At 36.8% G+C, this 18728-nt stretch overlaps 3 protein-coding genes across 5 annotated transcripts; 2 read left to right on the plus strand and 1 right to left on the minus strand.

Annotated features, from left to right (window-relative positions):
- Positions 5601-8659, minus strand: LOC104742954 (protein indeterminate-domain 7). Of its 3 annotated transcripts, none has more exons than XM_010464050.2 (4): positions 8537-8659; positions 7779-8002; positions 7071-7470; positions 5601-6497 (listed from the first exon to the last, which is right to left on the minus strand). In XM_010464050.2, the coding sequence occupies exons 2-4, from the start codon at positions 7999-8001 to the stop codon at positions 5729-5731; spliced, it is 1392 nt and encodes a 463-aa protein (XP_010462352.1). In that variant the 5' UTR covers position 8002; positions 8537-8659; the 3' UTR covers positions 5601-5728. The 3 variants fall into 3 exon arrangements, with proteins under 3 accessions (XP_010462352.1, XP_010462351.1, XP_010462353.1); XM_010464049.2 differs by lacking the exon at positions 8537-8659 and adding an exon at positions 8336-8509; XM_010464051.2 differs by lacking the exon at positions 8537-8659 and adding an exon at positions 8276-8509.
- LOC104744166 (beta-fructofuranosidase, insoluble isoenzyme CWINV3-like) lies at positions 15824-16462 on the plus strand. The gene is made up of 3 exons (XM_010465179.2): positions 15824-16117; positions 16270-16278; positions 16368-16462. The coding sequence occupies exons 1-3, from the start codon at positions 15958-15960 to the stop codon at positions 16460-16462; spliced, it is 264 nt and encodes an 87-aa protein (XP_010463481.1). The 5' UTR covers positions 15824-15957.
- On the plus strand, positions 17011-18721 carry LOC104742955 (beta-fructofuranosidase, insoluble isoenzyme CWINV3). The gene is made up of 4 exons (XM_010464052.1): positions 17011-17272; positions 17426-17434; positions 17543-18414; positions 18537-18721. Exons 1-4 carry the CDS (start codon positions 17113-17115, stop codon positions 18699-18701), a joined length of 1206 nt encoding a protein of 401 aa, XP_010462354.1. The 5' UTR covers positions 17011-17112; the 3' UTR covers positions 18702-18721.

The following is an 18728-nucleotide window of genomic DNA, read 5'->3' on the forward strand; positions in this document are numbered from 1 at the left end:
AAAAAAAAAAAAAAAAAAAAAAAAAAAAAAAAAAAAAAAAAAAAAAAAAAAAAACTGAAAGTAATTATTTTCCATGTAGTAATATGTTTTTTCTAAATCACATCTAGCTAGAATCATGGATCATATTCCCCCACCATATCTATTAGTTAATGGTTTTGTTTAAATGATGTAAGATATCTCCCGAATATTATTCATCCTCAAGTTTTTTTTAAAAAAAAAAAAAAAAGAATAATAATATCGTTTCATTTACTGATCCCAGAAGAGGGGAGTATTCGATTACAAGGGGAGTTTAGAATCACTGAAAAACTTGAGAAGCTATATATAAAAGAGAACTGATCATCGAAAAAGCCTAAGGGGTTTGGAAGTGGGTGAACCAAAGACAGAGGTAGGTGTCCTACAATGGGGAACCCGACGGTTGAGTTGAGGTTGCAGAACGATCAAGCCACAGGAGTCTTCGCCGAAGTGCTAACTGGATTTCCCTTTGGAGCTGAATTTCAGTGCGAAAATTGGAGTTATGTAACCTTGCATTACGTTCCCTCCAAATGTAATAGATGAGTGCTTGAAAGACCATTTTAGAAATTGAATTAAGTCTCCTATTTGTGGTGGGAGACTTAATCCAATTTAAAAGGCCGTTGAAGGTTAAGGAAGGTGGGTACTACAGGTTAGCGAAGAAGGTAGTCCACAGAGTTCTGGAGTAAGGACAATCAAAGAACAGATGATCCCTCGTTTCATTACCCGTTAGGCAGAGAAGGCAGGAGGGAGGAACAGGTAATCCCCATTGAATGAGCCTATCTCTCGTTGTAAGTCTACGAAGAACTGTAAACCAAGTCATGAAAGCCATTTTTGGGATTCTTTCCTTAAACCAAACTTGCGTGGACCAAGAAACAGGAGGACCAGGGGGATGAAGGTGATGCCATGTACGCAATGATGAGAAATAACCCTGTGGTTGATCAGGAGTGAGATTCCAGTGGAAAACATCATTTCCAGCATCTGGAGAAGGCGGGACATGATCATGAAGGCAAGCTCGTAGAAGTTGTATCAAGGGATGACGGCCCCTAGGGATAGACCACTCACCATTAGTGACCGCTTCACTCACAGAAGCTTGAATGTGAATACCAGTAACCCGAGGACCTGCATCACCAAGTATGTCTATGATTGGTCCAAGACCAGACCAATTGTCATGCCAAAACAGGGCTATTTGACCAGAGTAGACACTGCAAAAGACAAACGGTCTCGCCAGTGATCTGAGCTTACAGAGTCGCCGCCATATCCAACTACCAGAAGCACGAAAGTCAGCATCCCAAAAGCATTTATCTCTAATAAGATGTTGCTTAACCCAGTAAACCCATAAAGAGCCAGCTTGAGAGTAGAGAAGCCAGATTAATTTGAGGCCAAAGATCTTATTCCAATCCACTAGCCTCTTAAGTCCTAATCCTCCTGCAGATTTGGGAGAGTATATTGTATCCCAGGATACCTTTGCACCTCGAGCAGAGTCAGCAATGCTGTTCCACAAAAACGCACCACAAATTTGCTCAAGTTTCTCCATACATATGTTAGGTAGTAATAAAATTGAAGCCCAGAAGTTGATTGTATTATTAATGACTGACTGAAGAAGCTGTAATCTGCCAGCGAAAGAGAGATGTTTGTTCATCCAGGAGTTGATGCGACCTTTAATCTTGTCTATAAGGGGCTGGTAATCTGATTATGAAAGCTTATGAGTGATGAGTAGAACTCTCAAGTATCTCATTGGCAGAGATCCGTGAGAGAGGTTGTGCCTTTCAGTTATTTTCCTGAGGATATCCCGGTTATCTCCATCAAGATAAATACATGTTTTATGCAAGTTAATTCCAAGCCTTAATGCTTCCTTCAATTGAGCTATGATGTCGAGGATATGTACCAGAGAGTCCTCACTCCCATCAAAGAAGACAAGGATGTCAACAGCGAAGCTGAGGTGGGTAATGAGTGGATTGACACACATGGGATGTGTCCTATATCGACCTGAGCGAGCTGCCTTGTCAAGTTGCTTTGACAGTATGTTCATGACCAAAGTAAATAGAGGGGCTGAGATGGAGTCGCCTTGGCGTAAACCTTTTTTCCCGGAAAGTACCCAATCAACTCACCATTGAAACCCACAGAGTAAGTAGGGGTTGTGTAGCATGCCTTCAACCAATTAATGTAGACTGGGGGCAGATCGTAAGCCTCGAGGATGTTGGACAGAAATCCCCAGTCCAGGTTATCAAAGGCCTTGGACAAATCAATTTGCAGACATCCCCTTGTCATTGGTCCCTCCTTATTGAAATCCGCCACCAACTCCGAAGCTAAGAGGACATTCTCACAAAGAGGCCTACCAGGTATGAAGGCAGATTGATTTCGTTGAACAGCCTGAGCCGAGAAAAGCTTGAGATGGTTAGCAAGGATTCTGGAGATAACTTTGTAGATGGTGTTACAACAGGAGATAGGCCTGAAATCAGTGAATTTTTCTGCTACAACAGTTTTAGGGATGAGGGCAAGGATAATAACATTCACTTGCTTAAGCAGTTTACCAGTTCTAAAAAACTCAAGAACTGCTTCTATAACAGTATATCCTACAGTAGCTCACGAGCCAATGAAGAAGTCCACCGTGAATCTGTCTGGACTCGGTGCTTTATTCCTTGGAAGAGAGAAAAGGGTTGAGGTGATCAATTCTGGAGTTGGGATGACTGTAAGGGAAGCAGATAAGTCTCCTGAACATCTAAAATGATGTAAGTCGCGAATACTCTCAACTGAAAGTGGTAAAACATTTGGGTCTGGAGTTCCAAGCATCCTTTGGTTGTACTCTACTATCATAGTCGATTGTAGACCTTTATCTGATACCCTCGCTCCATCGTCATCTAGGCGAGATCTGATTAGATTCCTTGCTTGGTGATCCTTTACAGCATTGTGAAAGAACCGAGTGTTTGAGTCTCCTTTTGAACACCATAATACCCTCGACTTCTCTTTTAGGAAAGACTCCTCAGCAGCTGACAAGATTAACCATTTACTCTTAGCTAACTTCTCCTCCTACAATAAGCCTTGAGTCGGGGAGGAAAGAAGCTGACTTTGGATAGAATTGAGTGTTTCAAGAGCCTCAACAGATCTTGCTTGAATATTACTGAAGTGAGTACGATTTAGATTCTTGCAGGCCATCTTTACCGCTCTAAGCTTTTGACAAAGCATAAACATATTTGTCCCCTGATCAAAAGATGAATTCCATGCTGATTCCACTAAAGTAGGATACTCTGGGTGAGTAGCAAAGAAAGTGTATTTTGGAAACGCATGTATGAGGGTAGAATTTAATCCTCTTATATTATAAGAAAAAATCTTCATCATCATCAAAAAGTTGGCAAAAGGTTGAAAGCTAGGCTTTCAAGCGTGATGAAGATGAGAACGACCCTGAACAGGGTGTCTTCCTCGACCAGAAAGCTTGAATTTCTTTGTTATTGTCTTCGTGGGTAGAGTCAACATGTTAGGCGGCTTATCAAGCTCCTGGGGTGGTTTTGGTGGATCACTGGTTTGAGTTGGAGGCGATTTAGAGCAATGCTGGACCACCTTCCAATCATTTGGGGAGTCAGTCGATGGTGAGTCAAGATACATGTGTGTTGCAGTAGGAGGCGGAACAGTATTCGTTGGTCGAGGAGAGAGAGATTCCGTCATGGGATGAAGAGAGGTTCCTTCAACCGCTAATGTAATTGAGCCCGTATTAGTCGAGGATTCAGGAATGGGAATGCCAGAAACTAAATGCCCTTTCACTTGCCAAGTGGTTTTCAAGTCCTTAGTTGAGTTAGGTGCCTTCGGTAATACTTTGCTTGAGGGTTCTATTGCAGAGGAGCTGGCATGTGGAGCTGAGTTCTTGTCAATAACTGGAGCTGTAGGACAGCGATGATACATGTGACCATATTCATTGCAGAAGTCGCATTTTGGCGGAAGACGGGGGTATTCAACCCAAATTCTGATCTCGTTTCCATCATCATCTTCTACTAGAACAGATTGAGGTAAAGGTTTCTTTAGTAAAATTTCTACTTTAATTCGAGTGTCCTCAGTTAGTGGGGGGAATTGATGCTTTTCAGTGTGAAGAGGCTCACCTATCCATGATGCTATTGTGCTTAGGCCTGGGAGGGAGTACAACTATGGAGGTACATTCTTGAGTATCACCCAGATCAGTAGGGAGACAAGCTTGAGTGGAGTTAGCGTTGCTGTCGGAGACCAAGGTGTGACCGTGAAAAGGCAGTTTCCTGCTTGCCAACAGCCAAGCTCTAAGACCCATTTTCGAGTTAGCTCCGATGGGGTGTAGATGAGAACCAATCCATTAGGGAGACTCATGATATTAATTCTACCATTTTTTCCCCAGATTGGGTTTAGATCAACAAATATCTTGCCTGGAGGGGGCGGATTACCAGGGAAGTGAGCCACGATGTGGTCTTTCCAAGTGTCTGAGGACTTGAGTATGACAGATGATGGAGCATGAACCCGGGGAGTGCCATCCTCGGTAAATTTAGGGAGAGCCGCTTTGTTGAGGTTGCGGAGACTAGGGTTGAATCGTTCAGCCCAGGGAAGTGTCGTATCGTCTATCACTGGCAGATCTGCAACGATTGGCGGCGGTGACTGAAGATCAGAAGCTCCTCCAGTGGAAGTCGGAAGCTGAGTAGTAACGGGAGGGACTGAAACATCCAATTCCAAGCTGGGCGAGGGGTTGAATGGAGACAAAGATTCCAAATCCATCTTAGAAATGAAGAGGGGGGAGAAAGGAGATAAATTCTCGACGGCGGCGTGAGACCTAACCGTCGGGCGGCAGTGAAAAGTAGATCTAGGTTATTGTATTTTTATTCGCCTTTTTTAGAGAGAGATAGTTTTAGAGAGGAAGATAAAATGGTTATTGATTTTAGTAAACCAATGTTCTCTCTGCAGTTCATCCTCAATTTTGCGTCTACAGAGGAAGATAAAATGGTTATTGATTTTAGTAAACCAATGTTCTTTCTGCAGTTCATCCTCAATTTTGCGTCTACAGAGGTCCTTGTAAGAGACAATGTGGACAGCCCAACTTCTCACCGGCGACAATCAGGTTTATGCCAAAGAAAAGATTATGGCAACCTTTGTTGTGTTTTGCCAAAGATTAATTCTCTGATCAACTATAAACAAAAACACAAATTATATGTAACCTTATTTACTTTTTAATAATTCACTAATTAATATGATATCAAAGAAAATGATTACTGTTTTTGGTTGAAAAGAAAAAAGAACAAAATATGTGTTGTATTGTATCTATGAACTTAATTTGCAAAATTAATTGTATTCCTATTTACCTAAACCTGAAAGTAATTATTTTTCATAACTCACTTGTTACAAGTATGAACCATATAAAGTGGATATATGTTTGTTCTTCACTACTTTGCACGTGCATGCGGAGAAACTAGAATCAAAGCGAAGTGCGTTACAACTTGCAACAAGTATGTTGATACCAATTTCTTCATAAAATATCATAAATACGCAACGATCGAGCTCTCTTTTTGCTCTCTTATGTTGTGCATGTGTATCAGGAAATAAAACCATAAACACAATCATATTATTAATCAACAGACGAATCGTAATTCATTTTCCTTTTTTCTTGGTATAAACTTGCTTGCACCGTACGTGATAATTCTCCTTTCAACATATGTTTAATTTAAACTAATTTTATAGAAGAGTCTCTATACATATACTTTTCTATCATATGTTAATCTTGGTGGCTATGTTGTTCCTCCGAAGCAGAACCGTTGAGACAGTTTCCAAGATTATTAGCGAAGCTTAGAATCTCGTTATGCGACATTAACGACCTTAGCCCCAAGAAATCCCTCGTCTCTCCTCCACCGTCGTCCACGACCTCGTTCTTGTCGGCGACAAAAGAACCGTTGAAAGCTTCTCCTCCGCCGTGATGTTGATGATTCATCATGTAATACTCTTGAAATCCGTATCCAGGTTCAGGTGGTGAAGTCATCATCGCAGCCATTGTAGTCGTGATCAGGTTATTATAGCTTGACGACCTCTCTTCTTCCTCTGGAGTTTTCGACTTCGTGGAACCCATTTGAGCTGCTTTCTGGAGCAAAGCTGTGGCTGACATAGCCGGCGACGAGCGGTGAAAGTTGGACCTTCCGGTTCCGGTGGGTGCAGAAGAAGCAAGAGGAGGGAACAAATTACCATTGTTGCCATTAGGGTTAGGGTTTGATGACACAAGCCAGGGAGGGATGTTTTGGAAGTGATGATGCTGTGATTCTTCTTGCTTCATAGGACCATGGTGGAGATTATTGTTGCTGATGATGTTTTGGGATGACGAAGAGAAATTGATGTTCTGTTGTACTGTCTGATGAGGATGATGATGATGATGATGATGGTCATGGTGAGAAGGAGAAACTGAAGACTGGATGAGAATAGGGTTTGGTATAGCTCTTGCACTCTCTTTTGCTAATGCATCGCAAAATGCTCTATGAGTTATGAAACTATCCCTCCTGCAATAATTTTATAATTCCACAAATAATCAAAACCAAAAAAAATTACATTTTAAGTTAAATTAATCAAGAAAACAAAGACTTTTTTCGAGGTTTGTAGGTCCATCTAAAGCATGCATTATTTGTGGGGTTGTGTCACGTGTGAATAATAAGATAGATAGATGATAGATCAGTAGAATGCAATAAATGTAGCCGTATAAAGGATTTCGATATTAGGGACTCAAGAAATTAAAATACAACAACTTAGAAAGAAGTACCACAATAATAAATAGTTGTTTAAATGTAGATTCTTTGAGCTACATAAAATAGATTACCATGTTTGTCCTATTCAAATTTAATAAATGAAACTAGTCATAACCCCCCCCCCCCCCCCCCCCCCCCNCCCCCCCCCCCCAACAGATGTTACCATATGCTTATGCATGTGTCACTCGTTTTCACATTACACACAAGGAGTATATCTAAAGCTCTTGTAAAATAAACTTAGACTTAAGTATGAATGCACAAGTTTCATTGTAACGCTAGAAAAAAAAACATGTTTAAATCAAGTTGGATGGTGTGGAAGAGTTAATTTACCTAGAAAAGAGAGTACCACAGTCGCATTTGTATTCTTTAGTACCACAAGTCTTAGCATGAGCCTTCCAGTCTGACTGCACAGCATATTTCTTGGAACACTTCTCACATTTCCATTTTTTCTCGCCATGTTTTCTGAAGAAATGCTTCTTGATTCCGGTTAAGTCACCGAGAGCTCTTGACGGATGGCTATGGACACAGCCTGGCTCCGGACAGACGTAGACTTTCTTCCGAACCACATCTTTGTTTGATCTTTGTTTAAGCTTCCATGGTAGATTGTGTCCCCTCTTGTGAAGCTGCAAGTTTTGGTCTCTTTGGAAACCTTTGTTACAGACCTCACATATGAATCTGTTTGTCGCCATTAATGTTTTTGGTGATAGAGCAATCACTTCTGCTTCCGGGTCTGAAATAAGAAGACACCAAACAAAGTACACAAATCAATTAGTTCTCTCTTAACACAGATATATGTATCGAATAATAAAGTTTGGATTTTTATTTTGGTTGTTGCCCATTGTGATAATAGAGATGAGAAAGATGACAAAGTTAAAAGGGTAAAAAAGAATATTCGGACAGTACCCACAATTCTAAACGAGAAAAAAAAAACAATAATTGGCATGAATACGTCCAAATCAAACAAATAAAAAAAAACCAAGAAAATTTTGATTTTTCTTCTTCTTCTTATAATTAAAGTATATCAAAAAAAAAATTTACCTGGATTTCCTGGTTGATTTCTCTTCCGCTTAAGGGATGATTGTGGAACAAAACACTGTTCTTGTTGTTGTTGCTGATTAATGTAAGAGCCACTAGTTTCAGTTCTGTTTCCAGAAGACACACTTGCTTGATCTCCTGAAGCTGATGTTAGATTCGACATGTTCTCTTCCACTTGTTGTTGTTGTTGCTGATGATGAAATATCATATCTCTGTTCATCATCATCCTTAAAACACCAAAAAAATAACCTTTTATTATAAATAAAAGAAATTATAGTAAAAAGAGAAACAACTACAACTTTTTTCAGATCTATGTACAGACAAAGACTAGTGGAGAAAATAAAAGAAAAAACACTTAAGCAGAAACATCCAAGAAATTAAGGAAACCCATGATTCTAAATATAAACAGGAGTAGTAAAATATTAAAAAAAATTATTGGTTTGGTTTCAACGCAAGAGACAAGCTTTGGTTTTATGGGAAGAACAAAAAAAAATAATTACTAATAAGTCTCTGAATCCAAGAGATGTGAAGAGAGAGAGACAGACTCATTTGTTTGAAACCTGAACATAAAAACCAGATTTTTTTTGGTTCTTCAAACATGAACAAGAAGCTTTAAAAGCTTGCTTTTTCTAACAAGAAAAATCCAAAACAAATATTTTTTAAAAAAAACATAGAAAAATCCAACAAGAACATGTATAACGAAGGGAAGAAATAAATTAACATAACAACGCAGAAGGAAGAAAATACCAAAAAAAAAATACCTAAGCTAGAAGGAGAGAGAGAGAGAGAGAGAGAGAGAGAGAGAGAGAGAGGAGAGATTGTGGACTGGATGAGAGAAACTCTTTATTATCTTTCTCTCTTTGTGTGTTCTTGATGATATTTGAAACTTTTATATTCTCAGAAGCAAAATAATAATAATAAGTGAACCCTACCGCTAATGAACAAAAAAAGCAAAGAAGAAAAATAAAACTCTTCTGGCTTTGGCATTTTCTGTCTTTTTTTTTCTTTTAAATTTGTTATTTATTTATTTGCACTTACTTACACAGAAGCTCACAGAGAGACTCAGAGCAGTCTGTCTTATTGACTGTAAATTTTGTTTTTTTTTTTTAAATATTTATTTTCATTTTCCTGTTTAAACTTTAAAGGGAGGAGGAAGTGGGCCAAAATAAAATAAAAACTTTTGCTCACAGTTGTATGAAAACTGAAAAGCTTGCAGCAAAAAGAGGAGATTGTAAATAATTTTTGAACGTTTCTCGAGATAGTGAGAAGACATATTTTTGTGAATTCGTTTAGTGCATGCACTATTAATGTTATGTATTTGAGTATTCTTTCCCCTAGGAGTTATTGATTTCATTATTGTTTTCTTTGACTACTCAGTCTTCATCATTGTACTACTAATTTTTTTTATGGAATCATGTAGATTTATTGGTTTCCACTTTTGTGACAACATTGTCAAATCTGTATTTAATCTACAGAATATTATGATGTGTGAGTTTTGTTACAAAAAAAAAAACAAAAACAACAAACTTGTAACCAAAATTACACAAACGCTTGAATCTCTTCTTCTTCTGAATAATTAATTTCATCACCGGTATACAATTTTAATGAATTCTTGTTTTACTAGTTATAAAGTTGTAAAATACTTATTTACATCGTAATTTACAGTACTAAAAAACTTGATTGTTTCATTGATGAAAAGAAGAAAAAGGTTAACTTTTCTGTATCTTTTCTTTTGGGGGGGTTCAATTGAGGCTTTTCATGTGAAAAGAAAAAAGAGAAAGAAGGAATAAATGAAAGTTAAATGGATTAATTATGTTGAAGAAAAGATTAATGTTTCAGTGACACATGCCCTAACCTACTTTATGATCTACATCGAGCTATGGACACAAATCATTGACATTTTTGAATTTGTAGAAGAAAAAAAATGATAAATCTATATTTCATACGTAGACCGTGGTCGGTCCAAGGTCGTAGACTAGACACCACTAATCTCCCTATCTTATCTACATTTTAAAATTATAAAAAGAAATACTGATCAAAACTTTGATTACTACTGTTATGGTGTCATTTGCATACGATTTTATTTTTTCAAACATTACTCTAATTCTTTTTATTTTTTTATGTTACACCTTTGACAATTTGCAACTATACACAATGGTCTGAAATTTAAAAGACTAAACATAAGTTAGATCTCTTACCGCCAGATCTGAAATTTTTGAAAGAGAAGCATATAAAAGTATGAAAACAAATATTTTTATGAAGAAAAAATTTCACTAATAAATGTCCACTCACATCAGAGAGAGTTATTCTATTTGGTGACACCCATGCATCCATAATGTGAACTTTTGATTATAAATTCTCATGCTGTATGAGTGAGAGTATATTCTTACATGTTTATACATAAAATTAGGTAGCAAAACGAAGCTAATCCATTCCATTAAAATTTATCCATTTTGGACAAATATGATAATTTTTAGGGTTTTGAACTTTCGTGTTAGCAATCCTTAAAACACTATCCTAATGATGTCGTTTTCGTTTAAGATCACCGTTAACATGCAACTTCATCCCATTTTACATTGTTCCTCTATGCCCATAACAAATCTTGTCTGTTTACTCCATACCGGTTGTTCTGTATACAGTAGTAATATATATTTGGTCGCGAGAATATACTACTAGTGATGATTAGTATATTTGGTCAATACTTGATAGGCTCAAATATACCCTAGAGTTATTTTCTCAAATTAAGAGATCAATTATAGTATTTAGGGGTCGAATTCTACAAGGACTCAAGTCTACACAATAAATTATAGAGTTTTATGAATTACACTAAACAAGATAATTTAAATTAAAAAAACAATACAAAATATTAAATTAAACTGCTGTAAATTCAGAAGATCAAAAAGCTAGGCCTAGGGAATTTCTCAGGAAATTACAAATTATTAAATCAAAAAATAATTAGGATTCAAGCAATTAAGAACAGATCTAGAACTCTAAACTCTTTTGTAAAATAAATCAGTTCTCACTGCAAATATTATCTAAATTTAAAGCCAGAAAATTCAAATCTCTTTGTAAAATTCTATGTTAAAAATCAGCTTTAAATTCAGGTTTAGATAAGTTCACAAAATTACTAAATCAAATCTCTTTGCAGAAAGTAATTTTGCTCATCAAATGTTTTAATCAGGAAAATCAATTATATTCTCATATCAATTTATTTTCCTAAAGTATTAATTCTAGATGGCCAATCAAGGATTAATAATGAAGAACAACCTATGATGAAGATCTAGAAAAATAATGAATCATAAATAAACAGATCTAATAAATCATAAAATCCCTGTGAAAAATCCTAAACCTAACAAGCAAACTACTCAGACATAATCAATGAAGAACAAAACATCTTTCTGAATAATAAGTAATTGAAATTAAAAAGAGTAAGAAGGAGTTCAAGAATTATTTTCTCAAAGCAGATCTCTCTCTCCAAAGCTCTCAAAATCTCACAAGGTTACAGGAAAATAAAACTTGCTAGAAAATAACTTAAGGGTTTACAAAACCCAAAAACACTATAAATATGTCCTAAAACACATCCAGGGGCTTATGTTGCAAATATGGAAACTTTGGCTGAATTTGTAAAACTTCCAAAACTTGGCTTCTCTCGCAGACAAAACAGGGTGTCGATCGACACCATCACCCTTCATCGATTCCAAGTGCTCTTCCTTGATGAATTGCTCCAAAATCTCTCTAATTGCTCCATTTTGCTCCTTTCATGCCAAATTCCTATAAAACCTGTAAAGACTCTCAAAAACATCCTAGAAAACAAATCAAAAGACTCTAAAAGACTCATTATATCATGGTTAAAAACCACAAAAACCATGATATATCAACTCCCCCAGACTTAGCATTTGCTTGCCCTCAAGCAAAACAGAAACTTAGACCTGTGTAAGAGGTTTGAAAACTGGGAACTCACTCAATTGCATGATGATTCTTATTCGCAATCTTCATTTACCTGACTCAAGAACTTACTTCTTATACTTAACCATGATAAGCATCAACATTCCTTACTCAAATCCCACAATCCTTTGGAATCTCTGAAATCTCACCATTGTCATCTCATTATATAAATTAAAGCAAGTACATGTGAGTTCTTACCTTGGTGTATCGATCAGTGGCATATGGACTCTCTTCAAGCCAAGACGTTCTTCATACATCTCCTTTCCTCTCCCTTTTCTCACTTCAAAGGATTGATTTTTTTTCTCTTTTTTTTTAAATCAAAGGTGTAAGCGAATACCGGGGTCATCGGTAATTTACCTACCCCTCGCTTCCAAGCTTTGTGTGATCATTTGATTCAAGAGTAGAATAATGAGGTCACTGGTAATTTACCTACCTCTCTAAACTGATCAAAATCATCTCATCTTTTATTCTCTTTTTTTTTCTTTTTTTTCTGATCTTTCTTTTTAAAGTACTGAAGGGAAGAGAGAGGGGAGACATACTTTGAAAAATTGCACTGTCTTGTATGGCCCGAAGAAGAAGTCTAGTCCACTGATTTCCAACCCCAAAGTAAGAGATTAAGTCCGGTTAAAATCCTGATAAAAGTTAAGATAACGTTGGTTTAACCATATATCCATTGAATAAGGCTTTCAGGATTGTTGATACAACTCATAGTCTTTCTAAGCTTCAGTTCTGAGATCAAGCATTAACAAATAATCATTAGAGTGTTAGCCAAATAAGAGAAATCATTAATCAAGATCATAATTGCCAAAGACAAAAAGAAAATTTTGAAAAATTTGACTCAAAATTTATGGTTTTGACTGACACAACTGAAACTCAAAAACAAAAACCTAGTTAGTAGATAACCTCCACCAGACTTAAACAACACTGTCCCCAGTGTTATCAAGTAAGAGGAAAGCAAAAAGAAACGAAAACATATTGAAAATTGTAATAAAAAGATGAACTGTTCTCGGGTTACCAGCTGGTGTCGACCGACACCATTGCAGTGTCGATCGACACCCTCGGCGAATGGTGAATTCTTGGCTGAAACTCCTTATTAGTTGCAGTTAGTTGTGTTCATGTGTTGTTGGATCAATCCTTGGATGATTATTCTTTTAAGAAACACTCAAACACAAGTTAAAAACAACATGATAGATAGATAGTTCATAATTTCAAACAAAATTCAAACAAAAACTGACTCAATGCAAAAATGAAAATGACTCAAAAGGAAAAGAAAAACCTAGAAGTGGGTTGCCTCCCACTAAGCGCTTGTTTTCAGTCATTAGATAGACTGCGTTAAAGCTCAGGCATCGGGTGGAGCAGAGCATGGCAATACATGCTTCCGAGATAATGTCCTCTTCATCCAAGGGGGTGTATAAGCTTGAGGTGCATAAGGTCTGCCAAGGATGTGAGGAACAGGACCAGGGCGGGAATTTGGGATGGGTCTTCTTGTATGTCGTGCAAAATCATCAACAGAAGAAACAAGCGCTCTACGATAATCTCGTGGCTTAGTTAACTGCAAAACAGTTTTTGAATCTTTGAAGGTCTTGTTGATGATAGGAGGAGGTTTAGGTGCATAAGAGGTGTACCTTTGCCTTACCTGAGGGCTCTGGTGTGTGGAGGAGGAAGTCTTCTGTTTGGAAACAGCTTCAGGAATGGGAGCATCAGTCGTTGTAGTATAGTGGTAAGTATTCCTGCCTGTCACGCGGGTGACCCGGGTTCGATCTCCGGCAACGGCGCCAAAATTTGATAGGCTCAAATTTACCCTAGAGCTACTCTCTCAAATTAAGAGATCAATTGTAGTACTTAGGAGTCGAATTCCACAAGTACTCAAGTCTACACAATAAATTATAGAGTTTTATGAATTACACTAAACAAAATAATTTAAATTAAAAAAGCAATGCAAAATATTAAATTAAACTGTTGTAAATTCAAAAGATTAAAAAGCTAGGCCTAGGGAATTTCTCAGGAAATTACAAATTATTAAATCAAGAAATAATTAGGATTCAAGCAATTAAGAACAAATCTAGAACTCTAAACTCTTTTGTAAAATAAATCAGTTCTCACTGCAAATATTATCTAAATTTAAAACCAGAAAATCCAAATCTCTTTGTAAAATTCTAGGTTAAAAATCAGCTTTAAATTCAGGTTTAGATAAGTTCACAAAATTACTAAATCAAATCTCTTTGCAGAAAGTAATTTTGCTCATCAAATGTTTTAATCAGGAAAATCAATTATATTCTCATATCAATTTATTTTCCTAAAGTATTAATTCTAGATGGCCAATCAAGGATTAATAATGAAGAACAACCTATGATGAAGATCTAGAAAGATAATGAATCATAAATAAACAGATCTAATAAATCATAAAATCCCTGTGAAAAACCCTAAACCTAACAAGCAAACTACTCAGACATAATCAATGAAGAACAAAATATCTTTCTGAATAATAAGCAATTGAAATTAAAAAGAGTAAGAAAGAGTTCAAGAATTCTTCTCTTAATGCAGATCTCTCTCTCTAAAACTCTCAAAATCTCACAAGGTTACAGGAAAATAAAACTTGCTAGAAAATAACTTAAAGGTTTACAAAACTCAAAAACACTATAAATATGTTCTAAAACACATCTAGAGGCTTATGTTGCAAATATGGAAAACTTTGGCTGAATTTGTAAACTTTCCAAAATTTGGCTTCTCTCGCAGACAAAACAGGGTGTTGACCGACACCAAGGTATCGATACCATCACTCTTCATCAATTCCAAGTTCTCTTCCATGATAAATTGCTCCAAAATCTCTCTAATTGCTTCATTTTGCTCATTTTATGCCAAATTCCTATAAAACCTGTAAAAACTCTCAAAAAAAATATTTCAAAACAAATCAAAAAAGTCTAAAAGACTATTTATATCATGGTTAAAAACCACAAAAACAATGATATATTAATACTCTATACAAAAACAAAAAACAAAAACAGGTCCAGTCTCCACGTCGGCAACGCGTGGCTACGGTTTACAATCATAATAATGTATTGACTTATATACGTAAGAAGAAGACTAAAATAGTTGACAATTAAATTTGAATGACAAAATAATAATTAGATCAAAATATTTATTTTAAAAAAGAGAGTAGGGTATAGTTTTCTAGTTTATTCATGTTTGGTAAAATACACCTAACTAAGTTTTTTTTACAAAAATGTAAATTATTAAATAAATCAACAAAGGCTTAAAAAAAAATTCATAGCACCTAATTAACCTTTATCCAATGTCGTTATCGGCCTATATATAATCATAGAATTATAACAGTCATTAGTTTGAACGATATATGATTAAGACATATATATAAGAGTATATAGATTATAGTTATACTTTAAATTTACATCGTCTATTATTCTGTAAAGCATAGAGTAAAGCTTAAATAATAAGTATTATTTTACTTGTTTTGGCATTGGCATTATGTATGTAGTACTGACTACTGCAAACTTAAATTAGGAGAGGTGGGGTGGGGAATCTCATCATCTACAGACATAGGTGAAAGTGAGAGGTCGATGAAACCGTAGGAGACCCAAAAACACGTGTCATGCTATGATTCGATTGTACGCTAAGCAAACGAGTCATGATTGGGTTTTTAGAGTCTTCTGCGGATCCACGCGGTCATCAGACGACCTTTCCCAACACCCGTTCCCAATGTTTCCGTTTCCGGTCTGCTTCTTGATACGTCGCCGTTGGGCATACTTTAAGTTTAACCAGACGAATATAACCGGTTCTCGTGAACCCGAAAATTAAGTGCAAATTACATGATCGAAGAAAACCGCTTATGGGCTTTAATGAGAAATAGAACTTTGGAAGAGACATTTATGGGCTTTAATCTGTCTCTCCAAACCCATAGGCCTATAGACAGAGAAGAGTAGAAATAGTCCTTTGCTTAATAATTGTTTGATTGACTCAATCGTTATCGAATTAAGGTTAAATTAATCGATTGGTCTTTGATTAATGGATTTATATCTGCAATGACGTGCGCACTTGTACATTATAATCATCCATGTGAATAGCGAACAGTATGAGACTTCGATAATAAAAAAAAGAGACCCAATGTATAAAGTAAATTAACGCATTTACAATTATTAAATTAGCCGTTAACACCTCTTACTTAAACATCTCTAGACCGAACAAAGAAAGAGAGAAAAGAGAGAAAAGAAACAGAGCAACAATGGCGAAAGTAAATCGCTCCAAAATTGGTCTGTCACTGTTACTGTCGTTGTTGCTATGCAACTTTATCACCGATCTTGAAGCTTCTTCTTCACACCAAGATCTCGACCAACCGTACCGGACCGGTTATCACTTTCAACCTCCCAGAAATTGGATGAACGGTATGTACCGTACCGATCTTGATCTACTATCTTCTTATACAAATCCATCGATGTTATTATGTGTTCGATCCTCTAAATTAACATATCCTTTTCTTGGTTGCCTCCGTCCGTTCTTTTCGATGAAATCTAATTCGACCAAATCTAATCCTCAGATCCTAATGGTTAGTTCTTTTTATTTCATTATCTATAAAAGTATTATTAATTCCCAAAATAGAAAATATTAATCTTTTTTTTTTCTTGTGTGGGGTAGGACCAATGATATACAAAGGAATATATCATCTGTTTTACCAATATAACCCATACGGCGCCGTTTGGGATGTAAGAATCGTATGGGGACACTCNTGACGCGTCACTACTCCATCAAATTCGAATAAAACCGGTTCTCGTGAACCCGAACATTAATTGCAAATTGTTTAGATGATCGAACAAAACCGAGGAAATTGGAAACTGATAGAAGAAGATATACGAGCGAACAAGCTTGTTTGGTTTCGGTTTAGTTTTATTTATAATAAAATTAAGCCAAATCAGTAGTCTTTTTTGCATATTTCATTTCGGTTTTGGTCCGGTTGAGTTTTTGGCTTTGTAATTTTGGTAGAGAGAGACTTGAGAAAAAGAAGGATTTAGAATTAGAGAGAAGAGAACAAAGCCACTTTAGAGCTATGGAAGAGACATTTATGGGCTTCAATCTTTCTCTTCAAACCCATAGGCCTAGAGACAGAGAAGAGTAGATATAATAGTCCTTTGCTTAATAATTGTTGATTGACTCAATCGTTATCGAATTAAGGTTAATTAATGGATTGGTCTTTGATTAATGGATTTATGTCTGCAATTACGTGCCCACTTGTACATTGCTAATCTCTTAACCATGTGGATAGCGAACAATATGAGATAAGATAACTCATTTACAATTATTAAATTAGCCGTTAACACCTCGTACTTTAACATCTCTAGACCGAACAAAGAGAGAAGAAAGAGACCAAATAAGCAGAGCAACAATGGCGAAAGTAAATCGCTCCAATATTGGTCTGTCACTGTTACTTTCTTTGTTGCTCTGCTACTTTATCACCGATCTTGAAGCTTCTTCTTCACACCAAGATCTCAACCAACCGTACCGGACCGGTTATCACTTTCAACCTCCCAGAAATTGGATGAACGGTATGTACCGCACCGATCTTGATCTGATATTATCTTATACAAATCCATCGATGTTATTATGTATTCATTTGATCCTCTAAATTTAACATATTCTTTTCTTGGTTGCCTCCGTTCTGTTCGATGAAATCTAATTCGACCAAATCTAATCCACAGATCCTAATGGTTAGTTCTTTTTATTCCATTATCTATATAAGTATTATTAATTCCCAAAATAGAAAATATTAATTTTGTTTTTCTTTTCTTTTCTTGTGTGTTTTCTGGTGTGGGTAGGACCAATGATATACAAAGGAATATATCATCTATTTTACCAATATAATCCATACGGCGCCGTTTGGGATGTAAGAATCGTATGGGGACACTCCACGTCAGTTGACTTAGTCAACTGGACTCCACAGCCTCCAGCTTTCAGTCCATCTCAGCCGTCAGATATCAACGGCTGTTGGTCTGGCTCCGTCACGATTCTACCAGACGGCAAACCTGTGATCCTCTACACCGGCATTGACGAAAACAAAAGCCAAGTCCAAAACGTCGCCGTTCCGGTTAACGTCTCTGATCCCTATCTCCGAGAATGGTCTAAACCGCCGCTAAACCCTCTCATGACGCCTAACGCGGTTAACGGAATCGACCCGGACCGGTTCCGAGATCCGACCACCGCGTGGCTCGGGCTTGACGGAGAATGGAGAGTCATCGTCGGAAGCTCCACGGACGAACGCCGAGGGTTAGTGCTTCTTTACAAAAGCAGAGATTTCTTCAACTGGACGCAATCGACGAAGCCTTTACATTACGAAGACTTAACCGGAATGTGGGAATGTCCTGATTTTTTCCCGGTTTCGACAACCGGTTCGGACGGTGTTGAGACGTCGTCGTTCGTTCAGGATGAGGTTAAGTACGTGCTTAAAGTGAGTTTGATTGAGACACTACATGATTATTACACGATTGGGAGTTACGATCGTGAGAAAGATTTGTATGTACCGGATCTTGGGTTTGTGCAAGATGAAACGGCTCCGAGGTTAGATTACGGGAAATACTACGCGTCGAAAACGTTTTACGACGATGATAAGAAACGAAGGATCTTGTGGGGTTGGGTTAATGAATCGTCTCCGGCTAAAGATGATATCAAGAAGGGTTGGGCTGGTCTTCAGGTATGTTTTCAATTTGCCCTACATTTTAATAGATTCGCTTATAACAATGAAATAGCTTCGGTTTCAGATTCTTGAATCAACTTAACCGGTGTCTTTTTTTGGTTATCTTGATTCGATGATAGTCATTTCCGAGGAAGATATGGCTAGATGAATCGGGAAAGGAATTATTACAATGGCCGATTGAAGAGATTGAGACATTGCGTGGGACACAAGTCAACTGGCACAACAAAATTCTTGAAGCAGGATCTACTCTCCAAGTTCATGGTGTCACTGCTGCACAGGTATGACTCATCCTTATTCTTAACTTAGACGAC

The sequence above is a fragment of the Camelina sativa genome, chromosome 14, assembly GCF_000633955.1.
Source record: "Camelina sativa cultivar DH55 chromosome 14, Cs, whole genome shotgun sequence".
In the NCBI taxonomy this organism is placed as follows: domain Eukaryota; kingdom Viridiplantae; phylum Streptophyta; class Magnoliopsida; order Brassicales; family Brassicaceae; genus Camelina; species Camelina sativa.